General features: G+C 51.3%; 1 protein-coding gene across 1 annotated transcript in view; it reads left to right on the plus strand.

The window, feature by feature from the left end:
• LOC108698835 (coiled-coil domain-containing protein 120) overlaps nucleotides 1-9,548 on the plus strand; it is a 15,357-nt gene extending 5,809 nt beyond the window's left edge. Inside the window, exons 4-11 of the mRNA XM_041572226.1 lie at nucleotides 613-758; nucleotides 966-1,085; nucleotides 1,164-1,404; nucleotides 1,730-1,780; nucleotides 1,858-2,020; nucleotides 7,499-7,600; nucleotides 7,779-8,600; nucleotides 8,818-9,548. Of these exons, the coding sequence (XP_041428160.1) occupies nucleotides 613-758; nucleotides 966-1,085; nucleotides 1,164-1,404; nucleotides 1,730-1,780; nucleotides 1,858-2,020; nucleotides 7,499-7,600; nucleotides 7,779-8,600; nucleotides 8,818-8,896 (1,724 nt within the window). The 3' untranslated portion in view covers nucleotides 8,897-9,548. The remainder of the gene's footprint in view (nucleotides 1-612; nucleotides 759-965; nucleotides 1,086-1,163; nucleotides 1,405-1,729; nucleotides 1,781-1,857; nucleotides 2,021-7,498; nucleotides 7,601-7,778; nucleotides 8,601-8,817) is intronic.
• The last annotated feature ends 3,581 nt before the right edge of the window (nucleotides 9,549-13,129 follow it).

Consider the following 13,129-nt stretch of genomic DNA (forward strand, 5'->3'; position numbering starts at 1 on the left):
TGAGTCTCACTCACTGCTCCTCCCTGTACTCTACTGAGTCTCACTCACTGCTCCTCCCTGTACTCTACTGAGTCTCACTCACTGCTCCTCCCTGTACTCTACTGAGTCTCACTCACTGCTCCTCCCTGTACTGAGTCTCACTCACTGCTCCTCCCTGTACTGAGTCTCACTCACTGCTCCTCCCTGTACTGAGTCTCACTCACTGCTCCTCCCTGTACTGAGTCTCACTCACTGCTCCTCCCCTGTACTGAGTCTCACTCACTGCTCCTCCCTGTACTGAGTCTCTGTACTCTACTGAGTCTCACTCACTGCTCCTCCTGTACTCTACTGAGTCTCACTCACTGCTCCTCCCTGTACTCTACTGAGTCTCACTCACTGCTCCTCCCTGTACTCTACTGAGTCTCACTCACTGCTCCTCCCTGTACTCTACTGAGTCTCACTCACTGCTCCTCCCTATACTCTACTGAGTCTCACTCACTGCTCCTCCCTGTACTGAGTCTCACTCACTGCTCCTCCCTGTACTGAGTCTCACTCACTGCTCCTCCCTGTACTGAGTCTCACTCACTGCTCCTCCCTGTACTGAGTCTCACTGGTGTTGTTTGTTTTACTCAGCGATGTCCCTGAGTGGCCCCTCACTGGATGTGAGCCTAAAGCAGAGGGCCCGGGTAATATCGGAGCTGAGTGAGAAGCAGAAGGAGCTGCAGGAGTCACTGAGACAGAAGCTGACGGAGCTGACAAGGCTGTGTTTGCAGGAAGCTGTGAGTATCCTCCTCTGAATTTGATTCTCCCCTATTCATGGAATGGGCTCCACCCTGTAGTATGTACTGTGAGTAATGTGTGCTGTTGGGCCAGAACATGTATGTTCTCTTGTGTGATTCATTAGCTGTTGGCCAGTGCAGGCAGTTCCTTTGGCACTTCATTTGTAATTCCCTCATGGTTTATGGTTGGTGTTTCATTTGTCTCAGGAGCTGACAGGGCACGTGCCTGATGATTTCCCCCTAGAATATGGAGAGAGGCCCCCAGTTGTGTCCAGGAGACCAAAGGCAACCTTTAGGGTGAGCGCAGCCACAGTGACCAGGGCAGAGGTGAGTGGATACAATTAGTTGTGAGCGAGTCAGCAGTGCACCTCCAGTTCCAACTTGTTGCTTTGTTCCCTACACAAGGAGTTGCAGCTGGAGCGCTTGGAGAGGGACTTTGCTGTGCAGCTGCAGATGGCAGAGGCGGCCCGGAAGCTGAGCCTGGCAGCAGAACAGAGCGTGGAGATGAATAGTGAGCAGCGACGCAAGAGAAGGCTGGTGTATCTGGATGCGCTGAGGAGGCTCCAGGAGCTCGAGGAGCAGAGTAACAACCTGAGGAGGAAACTGGGTCTGAGGCCTGTGCATAGGGATCCCAGCAACCTATTCGGTGAGGGGCTGTCGGCGTATGAGGGCTGTTGTTCCACTGCGATAGCAATATGTACCTCCTCAGTCTCAATAAAGAGGGGTAGTAATGTGGGGGTGCCAGTCTCCTTCCCAGTCAAGAGTAATGTGGGGTGTCAGTCAATGGATCCAGAGTAAAGGAGAGGGGGCAGACTGGCAATGGAATAGCAATATGTACCTGCACAGTATGGTGTGGTGAGTGGCCCTCAACGCAGTGTGTACCCCCAGATTGGCAGTTTTGGGTATGAGAGGAAAAGGGGTGCAATTGGGATTGATAGGAGAAATTGGCATAATGTCTCCTCTGGTTTCAGATGAAGCCCACCCATCAGAGAACAGTTCCTTGTCAGAGAGCAGCAGCTACGGTGAGATGATAGGCTGTAGGTGCCCTCTGACCCCCCAGAAGTTCTAGTACTTACCCCACTCTACTCTATCCCTGCAGAGGATATTCTGGGCCAGGGGGCAAGGCCGTCCCCTCCTCGTATCTCCGAAAATTCCCGCAAAGTGTCCAACAGTCCAGAGAGAAGGGTGGGGTGGAAGTCTTCACCTGTGATGCTCCATAGTGATGTTCACAACCAGCGCAACTCCATGGCCAGCGCAGCAAGGTACGGGGGCTTAGTAGTGGGGAACGGCCAGTGGCTACAGGAAAATGATTGGCTGAGCAGCAAGGTACGGGGGGGTCAGTAGTGGGGAACGGCCAGTGGCTACAGGAAAATGATTGGCTGAGCAGCAAGGTACGGGGGGTCAGTAGTGGGGAACGGCCAGTGGCTACAGGAAAATGATTGGCTGAGCAGCAAGGTACGGGGGGTCAGTAGTGGGGAACGGCCAGTGGCTACAGGAAAATGATTGGCTGAGCAGCAAGGTACGGGGGGGTCAGTAGTGGGGAACGGCCAGTGGCTACAGGAAAATGATTGGCTGAGCAGCAAGGTACGGGGGGTCAGTAGTGGGGAACGGCCAGTGGCTACAGGAAAATGATTGGCTGAGCAGCAAGGTACGGGGGGGGTCAGTAGTTACATAGTAAATTGGGTTGCAAAAAGACAAAGTCCATCAAGTCCAACCCCTCCAAATGAAAACCAAGCCCCATACAGACACCCCTCCCTACTGTCACATAAATTCTATATAGCCATTTCTCTAGTCGGCCCTCCTGTCAGTGCAAACGTGTGGGCTAATGTCAATCTCCTCTCTGGAGGCGGGACGGAAGAATAAGACTCTTGACCCCTCCCCTGGTATAAAAGTTGTGGCTCCACCTCCCATTGCCAGTTCTTTGTCCTGCCTCGGAGGTGAAGGACAGAAAAGTTTTCTTTCTCGACTCTTTTTATTTCGCTTCAGCGCTTCTACATTTGGGGATGGGGATGCTGCTTCCCAACGTATGGTGACTTTGCAGTGCGTTGTTTTAGTAAGTGGAATGAGCTGAAGGTATGAGCCCTGGATGGACCAGAGGAGATAAAGAGAGGCCAGTAATTCAGCAAGTGGATCAGTGCATATTCGGCTGTTGGTTGGCCCAATACCATTCAGCAGCACTTGCATTAGAGGAAAAGGTATGCTATGCTACCTATTATTACTCCCTATGGCCAACACTAATAAGGTGAGAGTAAAAAGAACTACAGTTCCTTATAATTGCTCCCCTTAAGGCGACCGGTGTTGTACCTGTGTTTTGGCGCCCTTTCTCACTGAGCTTTTGGCGTCCATTTCTCTCAAACCTTGGCACGAGCGTCAGAACGTTGTGACGTCATGTCGCACGTATGTCATAATGATGTCACAGACTTCTCAACGATGTGTCGCACACCACAGAGAAGTGCAGCAAAGACACACACAGTATATTGCACAACTCTAGATCCAAGTGACTTATCAGTGAGCCATAGGAGCTTCATAATAACAGAACTATGGAAAGATCAGCTCAGTCTGCCCAATCCACAAAGGGCAGAGAAGGTGGATAAATGCAACAAATGCAAACACACCTTAAGGAAATCTGAACAAGCCTATTGTTCTGACTGTATTCCAACAGAGGCACCGATCTTATCCCCACAGATCACTGCTACTCCAGCTATTAACTCCCTGCCATGATAAAGGGCAGCTCCCCTACAGGGTTAACTTATCAACTCAGTCCAAATCTACGGGAATAACCATTCACATCCCAAATGCCCCCACAATTAGGGGACTTTTTGGAATGGATAAAAGCCACTCGGCAAACACCACATGCTCAGAACAGGAGGGCCCGAGACACCATGTCTGATTCCTCAGAGCCCGAGACCTCCTTCCCAGGAGAGGATGGGGCCGTAGGCAATATTTCAGACTTGCAAACATCGGATTCAGAGAGTGACACAGAGCAATCACGTACTTTTGCCAGACCAGAGGTCTCGTCAAAACTATTCAAGGCAATGATGGAGGCTCTCTAGAGATTAAAGATGAGTCCGTAGCAGTCTCAAAAGCCGATAAAGTGCTGGGAGTGCAACAGAAAAAGTCAGGCTCTTTTCCAGTTTTCAAACTATAGACACTGAATGGTCACAGCCTGAGCGTAAAGCAGCATTGACCAAGTGATTTTTCGATACATACCCTATCCCTCCCAACAGAAAAAGTAGAATGTCAAAAGGTCTTGTACACAATCGGCAGCAATCCTGCGGGACTCGCACGTACGGCAAGACACTGGGCTCAAGAACTGATGTATCAACCCCCTGAATCAGCACAACAATTTGCTGCAGAGGTGGAAAAACTTCACACTACACTCACCTTCTTAGCAGATTCAGCGTTGGACATTGCCAGACTAGCCACAAAATCCACAGCTAGTTCAGTTGTTGCTACCTGTGCAGCAGGTAAGAAAGGGGATGAGTTGGGCAGAAAACACAGTGCCTGCCATATCTGCAGTATTCATTCCCGGAGTCTTAAACTGGGAAGCAGACAGACAATAGACCAAGGGGAATAGGTACTACACGACGAGGTATTTGATCAACTAGTACAACGGTGGGGCCTACTGGATATAGATATCTTTAGCATCCAGACACAATGCTAAACTTCCCTGCTATTGTTCCAGGAGCAGCACACACAGATGCACTTGTAATTCCATGGACTTTCAACAAAGTGTGTGTATTCCTACCTCTGGCCATTGTCCCAGGGTAATTGGCAAGATAAAACAAGAACAGACCACACCCATCCTCATTGCTCCCGACTGGCCAAACAGACTGTTGTACACGGACTTTAACATGTCCAAACCATGGCGACTACCTCTACGACTGGACCTCCTCATTCAGGGTCCAGCCAGACACCACAACCTGCCCATGGTCAATTTGACGGCCTGGCTTTTCACTATCAGCCATAGAAGTACTTCTCCAGGCTTCAAAACTATCCACCACTAAACACGCTAAGGTCTCAGGTTTCAGCTTTATCAGCACTTTCTCATATCCGGTGGGCAGAAAACGCCACCATACAATGTTTTTTACAAGGAGTCTTACATGCCAGACCACCTTTCAAAGATCCTACTCCTCCTTGGGATTTCCCATTGGTACTCTCTACGCTACAAAAACCACCTTTTGAGCCCATAAACTCTTGTGAGCTAAAATGGTTGTCACTCAGGGTGGCATTCCTTATAGCCATAACATCAGCTAAGAGAGTATCCGAAATGGCGGTTCTGTCTTGTAAAGAACCATGGCTGGTTATGCATCAGGACAACGTCGTCGTCCTCAGAACAGTACCAGGTTTTCTACCCAAGGTAGTCTCCAGCTTCCACATAAACCACGAGTTCCATAAACTAGATAAGAACAATTTGCATCTATTTGCAACGGACTGCGGTCCTGAAGAAATCGGGCTCTCTGTTCATATCATACTCCGCAGGTCACAAAGGGCAGGGAGTTTCCAAAAGAACCATTGCTAGATGGTTAGTAGAGCCAATCAATTTTGCGTCTGAAATTAAGAAGAAACCAAAGCCATTTGAAGTCCAGGCTCCCTGTACTAGAGCATAAAGTACTTCATGGGCCTTACAGAACTTGGTTACACCTGAACGGATAAGCAAGGCCGCCACTTAGGATCCTCCCAACACTTTTATAAAGTCTTATAAACGACATGTTTTTGCTTCAACTTTGGCCGCAAAGTGTTACAGTAAAGCCCCTGTGGTGAAGGGCTACACATTACAGTGTTCTTCAATATTTTATAGTTGCCATAGCGATACTTGCATGGTTTTATTGCAAACGGTACACTTTCACTGTTTTATTGTTAGCATGGTAATAATTGCATTGCATTATACAGTAAACTTTAACACTACAATGTTACAAAATCTTTCTGTTATTACACACCCTCAATTACAGGCCATCTTTTGCACATCCCTACACGTTTGCACTGACAGGAGGGCCGACTAGAGAAAAAGGGATTTTATACTGTCCGTGCAATGAGTCCCACCCAGGCTGAATTTAGTAATGGGTCTGTGGACACACAATTCTCTATTTACTACTAACTGTCTCTTGACTTACTTCCTACGTTCCTTATACCCTCCACCTCATCAAGCTTTAGAAACTGCCAATGGGAGGGGTCAAGAGTCTTATTCTTCTGTCCCGCCTCCACACAGGAGGTGACATTAACCCACACGTTTGCACTGACAGTTCAGGATTTTCCCTTTATCTATACTAACTATAGAGTTTAGTATCACAATAGCCTTTGTATTATGTCTGTCCAAGAAATCATCCAAGTCCCTCTTATAGTCATTAACTGAATCACCACCCGGCAGTGCATTCCCCAACCTCACTGTCCTCACTGTGATGAACCCCCTACTCTGTTCCTTTAAATGAAACTTCTTTTCCTCTAGTCTGAAGGGGAGGCCTCTGGTACGTGATTCTCTTTATGGGTAAAAAGGTCCCCTGCTATTTGTCTATAATGTCCTCTAATGTACTTGTAAAGTCTAATCATGTCCCCTCACAAGCGCCTTTTTTCCCCCAGAGAAAACAACCCCAACCTTGTCAGTCTCCCCTCATAATTTAACTCTTCCCTCCCTCTAACCAGTTTAGTTGCACTTAGTCTCTGCACTCTCTCCAGCTCATTTATATCCCTCTTAAGGACTGGAGTCCAAAACTGCCCCCATACTCCAGATGAGGCCTCACCAGGGACCTATAAAGAGACACAATTATGTTTCATCCCTTGAGTTAATGCCCTTTTTTATACAAGAACTTTATTTGCTTTAGTAGCCACAGAATGACACTGCCCAGAATTAGACAACGTGTTATCTACAAAGACCCCAAGATCCTTCTCATTTAAGGAAACTCCCAACACACTGACATTTAGTGTATAACTTGCATTTATATTATTTTTGCCAAAGTGCATAACCTGCATTTATCAACATTGAACCTCATTTTCCAGTTTGCTGCCCAGTTTTCCAGTTTAGACAAATCACTGTGCAAAGTGGCAGCATCCTGCATGGAACCTATAGTTCTGCACAATTTAGTCTCATCTGCACAAATAGAACCAGTACTTTCAATGGCCACCTCCAGGTCATTAATAAACAAGTTGAAAAGCAAGGGACCTAGTACAGAGCCCTGCGGTACTCCACTAACAACACTGGTCCAATTAGAAAATGTTCCATTTACCACCACTCTTTGTAGTCTATCTTTTAGCCAGTTCTCTATCCAGGTACAAATACTATGTTCCAACATTCCTTCATTTAACCAGTAACCTTCTGTGTGACACTGTATCAAATGCTTTAGCAAAGTCTAAGTAAATCACATCCACTGCCATCCCAGAATCCAGGTCCGTGCTCACCTTCACATAAAAAGAAATGAAGTTAGTCTGGCAAGATCTATTACACATAAAACCCTGCTGGCACAAACTCATAGTATTGTGATTTGCTATGAAGTCCAGTATCTTATCCCATAAGACCACTGATGTCAGACTAACTAGCATATAGTTATGAGGCTAAGAACGGGATCCCTTTTTGAATAGCAGCACCACGTTAGCAATTCGCTAGTCTCTTGGCACATGCCAGTCTTCAACAAATCCTGAAAAATTAAGTAAAGAGGTTTCAAGCTTATACTGAGGGCACAAAGCATAATTGTACATTGTACTGTGACTTGGGGGTAATAACTGAATCTTTTCTATTTACCCCACAGCCCCACTCGTTCCTTCCCTCGGAGTCTGTCCAGTCTGGAGGGCCGCAGTGTCCCAGCTACACCAATCCTGAGTCGGAATTCCTGCAGCAGCTCCGCCCTCAGGTGGGCAAGGGGAATGTAGAAAGGTGTGGGGGCTCTTGTGTACCCCGGGGGGGCAGTATTCAGTGAGGGTTACAGATCTCTCTGTGTAACATGGGCTAGAAGTATATTGATGATTTATTTCCTGGTTCTGTCCAGTTCTAGATTTATATTCTTTCCCTATTTCCTTTGTGCCCAACAGGTCGGAGGGGTCAGGCCTTTCTCAGTGTCAGTGGTCCGGAAGCCAGGATTCCCAGGTGGGCTTCCCTAGTGATCGGCCCTCGGGCCATGCTGCTCGGAGCCGGCGCAGTAACAGCTCTGAAGCTCTCATCGAGCGCCCTCCTCCTTCTGAAGCTCCCGCCAAACCCTCCTTCAAAAGCTCTGAAAGTCTGAGTGAGCACCCCCAGTCTTTTCCACCCCAGCAACAGGGGGCCCGATCCCCAGATCCTCGAACCCCCAGCAGCAACTGTCGGCTCCCCTACGAGGAGATTCTGCTGGATTATTACATGGAAAGGCAGCAGCCTCGTGGCTGGACTGAGCCTGAGGGCGAGTGGTTTGTAGAGGCTGACGGCAGCGGCCATTACTCTCGGCGGGATGGCTACTACGATGGATTCCCAGGTAGCCCAGCGCTCCGGAACAGCCGGGTTGAAATGCAACAGCAGCGCAGGAACGCTGCTCGTACCAAGTCCTGTGGCCCCCAACTGTCAGATGTGGGCAGTTTTCAGCAATCCTGGCAACGGCCTCCCCCCCAGGCCTGTCCTCCAGGCCCCAGATCCCGCAGTCAGCCTCGTGCCCCCCCACCCGAGACTCTGGAGAGGAGTGTGCACAAAGCTCTGGCCCTGGAGGGTCTTAGGGACTGGTATCTGCGCAATTCTGCAGTCACCAGCGCACTCCAGCGCTGCCCGGTCTCTTCTCAGATGCCAAACCAACGCTACTACCGACCCCCTTACACTGATGCACATTACCAAGCTGCCTCCCCCCTGCCCCATTCCATCAGTTTCACTGGGGCTCCAATGCACAGCAGGTATGAGATACTCTATTAACTCTTTATCTACCACTAATATTCCTGCCTTTGCTCTCTTTCTGTGCTTGCCTACCCCCCCCCCATGTGCTGGCGCATGCGCTGCAGCTTAATCATGTAAAGCTCTAATGCCTCTCTTTGCCTTTCTCCCTCCAACTTGCCCTTCTCTTCCTCCCTGGCGCTTAATCTACCCCTCCCCCCCACTCCTTTTTACCCCCAGGCACTTGTCAGAGTATCTCGGGCAGGAGTGGTGTAGCCAGGGACCATCAGATGGCACCACACCTGGGACATTAGTCTGACACTATCCGCCATTGCAACAAGATGGCTCCTGCCTTCGGCAATCAAGTAGCCGCGATGGCTCGCACTGCCTGTGTATCACGTGTCCCAGCTCTAGTGGCCAGGACGTGGCTTTCCCTCCAGCAGCAGCAGCAGAATTGTGGGAGAGCCAATGATAAATCAGCAAATCCAATAAGAAACTGACAGGTGCTGATCTTTTGCCAAGCGGTAACCACTAGTACAAAGTGCCTGTGCCATCAGTACCCTGCTCATGTTCAGCCGGGGAGGGGGGCACAGAATGTGGCACAAGGGGAGGGGCATGTGTTTGGGCAATGAGTTGGCAGAAGCCTGGGCACAGACTGGGGTACTACAGGACTGAGCTGGACTTGGTCTCACACACGAGAGAATCGGCCGACTCGCAGAATGTTCTTTGTGTGACTTCTCATTGTTACGAACGCTCATTCCTGACTGCAACACTGTGTGCAATAGTTACAGGCCCCCCGGCCTCCCACCTTTTGTGTACGGCCATTTCCCAATAAATTGTGCAAAACATTGATCTTTATTAGTCCTCAATCCCAGACTCTCTCTCATCCTCTTACATAGAGCCAGTGTAGTTCCTGTGAACCCCCAGTCTCCTAGTGTACCCCCACCCTCAATAAACACTCCCTTTCTCTACACACTCTGGGACCCCCTTTTATCATATCATTTGTAAGAAAAACAATCCACCAGGGAATACTGTCCCCCGTGCACAGGAAGTACAGACAGACGTGCGAGTCCCAGGGAATACACTCCCCCGTGCACAGGAAGTACAGACAGACGTGCGAGTCCCAGGGAATACACTCCCCCGTGCACAGGAAGTACAGACAGACGTGCGAGTCCCAGTAAATACACTCCCCTGTGCACAGGAAGTACAGACAGACATGCGAGTCCCAGGGAATACTGTCCCCCGTGCACAGGAAGTACAGACAGACGTGCGAGTCCCAGGGAATACACTCCCCCGTGCACAGGAAGTACAGACAGACGTGCGAGTCCCAGGGAATACACTCCCCCGTGCACAGGAAGTACAGACAGACGTGCGAGTCCCAGGGAATACACTCCTCCGTGCACAGGAAGTACAGACAGACGTGCGAGTCCCAGGGAATACACTCCCCGTGCACAGGAAGTACAGACACGTGCGAGTCCCAGGGAATACACTCCCCGTGCACAGGAAGTACAGACAGACGTGCGAGTCCCAGGGAATACACTCCCCCGTGCACAGGAAGTACAGACAGACGTGCGAGTCCCAGTAAATACACTCCCCTGTGCACAGGAAGTACAGACAGACATGCGAGTCCCAGGGAATACTGTCCCCCGTGCACAGGAAGTACAGACAGACGTGCGAGTCCCAGGGAATACACTCCCCCGTGCACAGGAAGTACAGACAGACGTGCGAGTCCCAGGGAATACACTCCCCCGTGCACAGGAAGTACAGACAGACGTGCGAGTCCCAGGGAATACACTCCTCCGTGCACAGGAAGTACAGACAGACGTGCGAGTCCCAGGGAATACACTCCCCCGTGCACAGGAAGTACAGACACGTGCGAGTCCCAGGGAATACACTCCCCCGTGCACAGGAAGTACAGACAGACGTGCGAGTCCCAGGGAATACACTCCCCCGTGCACAGGAAGTACAGACAGACGTGCGAGTCCCAGTAAATACACTCCCCTGTGCACAGGAAGTACAGACAGACATGCGAGTCCCAGGGAATACTGTCCCCCGTGCACAGGAAGTACAGACAGACGTGCGAGTCCCAGGGAATACACTCCCCCGTGCACAGGAAGTACAGACACGTGCGAGTCCCAGGGAATACACTCCCCCGTGCACAGGAAGTACAGACAGACGTGCGAGTCCCAGGGAATACACTCCTCCGTGCACAGGAAGTACAGACAGACGTGCGAGTCCCAGGGAATACACTCCCCCGTGCACAGGAAGTACAGAGACGTGCGAGTCCCAGGGAATACACTCCCCCGTGCACAGGAAGTACAGACAGACGTGCGAGTCCCAAGGAATACACTCCTCCGTGCACAGGAAGTACAGACAGACGTGCGAGTCCCAGTAAATACACTCCCCTGTGCACAGGAAGTACAGACAGACATGCGAGTCCCAGGGAATACTGTCCCCCGTGCACAGGAAGTACAGACAGACGTGCGAGTCCCAGCGAATACACTCCCCCGTGCACAGGAAGTACAGACAGACGTGCGAGTCCCAGGGAATACACTCCCCCGTGCACAGGAAGTACAGACAGACGTGCGAGTCCCAGGGAATACACTCCCCCGTGCACAGGAAGTACAGACAGACGTGCGAGTCCCAGGGAATACACTCCCCCCGTGCACAGGAAGTACAGACAGACGTGCGAGTCCCATTAAATACACTCCCCTGTGCACAGGAAGTACAGACAGACATGCGAGTCCCAGGGAATACTGTCCCCCGTGCACAGGAAGTACAGACAGACGTGCGAGTCCCAGGGAATACACTCCCCCGTGCACAGGAAGTACAGACAGACGTGCGAGTCCCAGGGAATACTGTCCCCCTTGCACAGGAAGTACAGACAGACGTGCGAGTCCCAGGGAATACACTCCCCCGTGCACAGGAAGTACAGACAGACGTGCGAGTCCCAGGGAATACACTCCCCCGTGCACAGGAAGTACAGACAGACGTGCGAGTCCCAGGGAATACACTCCCCCGTGCACAGGAAGTACAGACAGACGTGCGAGTCCCAAGGAATACACTCCTCCGTGCACAGGAAGTACAGACAGACGTGCGAGTCCCAGGGAATACACTCCCCCGTGCACAGGAAGTACAGACAGACGTGCGCAGTCCCAGGGAATACACTCCTCCGTGCACAGGAAGTACAGACAGACGTGCGAGTCCCAGGGAATACACTCCCCGTGCACAGGAAGTACAGACAGACGTGCGATCCCAGGGAATACACTCCCCCGTGCACAGGAAGTACAGACAGACGTGCGAGTCCCAGGGAATACACTCCCTCCGTGCACAGGAAGTACAGACAGACGTGCGAGTCCCAGGGAATACACTCCGCCGTGCACAGGAAGTACAGACAGACGTGCGAGTCCCAGGATTCCGGAAGTACACTCCGCCGTGCACAGGAAGTACAGACAGACGTGCGAGTCCCAGGGGAATACACTCCCCGTGCACAGGAAGTACAGACAGACGTGCGAGTCCCAGGGAATACACTCCCCCGTGCACAGGAAGTACAGACAGACGTGCGAGTCCCAGGGAATACACTCCCCCGTGCACAGGAAGTACAGACAGACGTGCGAGTCCCAGGGAATACACTCCCCCGTGCACAGGAAGTACAGACAGACGTGCAGTCCCAGGGAATACACTCCCCCGTGCACAGGAAGTACAGACAGACGTGCGAGTCCCAGGGAATACACTCCCCCGTGCACAGGAAGTACAGACAGACGTGCGAGTCCCAGTAAATACACTCCCCTGTGCACAGGAAGTACAGACAGACATGCGAGTCCCAGGAATACTGTCCCCCGTGCACAGGAAGTACAGACAGACGTGCGAGTCCCAGGGAATACACTCCCCCGTGCACAGGAAGTACAGACAGACGTGCGAGTCCCAGGGAATACTGTCCCCCTGCACAGAAGTACAGACAGACGTGCGAGTCCCAGGGAATACACTCCCCCGTGCACAGGAAGTACAGACAGACGTGCGAGTCCCAGGGAATACACTCCCCCGTGCACAGGAAGTACAGACAGACGTGCGAGTCCCAGGGAATACACTCCCCCGTGCACAGGAAGTACAGACAGACGTGCGAGTCCCAGGGAATACACTCCCCCGTGCACAGGAAGTACAGACAGACGTGCGAGTCCCAGGGAATACACTCCCCCGTGCACAGGAAGTACAGACAGACGTGCGAGTCCCAGGGAATACACTCCTCCGTGCACAGGAAGTACAGACAGACGTGCGAGTCCCAGGGAATACACTCCCCCGTGCACAGGAAGTACAGACAGACGTGCGAGTCCCAGGGAATACACTCCCCCGTGCACAGGAAGTACAGACAGACGTGCGAGTCCCAGGGAATACACTCCCCCGTGCACAGGAAGTACAGACACGTGTGAGTCCCAGGGAATACACTCCTCCGTGCACAGGAAGTACAGACAGACGTGCGAGTCCCAGTAAATACACTCCCCTGTGCACAGGAAGTACAGACAGACATGCGAGTCCCAGGGAATACTGTCCCCCG

Source organism: Xenopus laevis, chromosome 8L, assembly GCF_017654675.1.
Source record: "Xenopus laevis strain J_2021 chromosome 8L, Xenopus_laevis_v10.1, whole genome shotgun sequence".
NCBI classification, from domain to species: Eukaryota; Metazoa; Chordata; class Amphibia; order Anura; family Pipidae; genus Xenopus; species Xenopus laevis.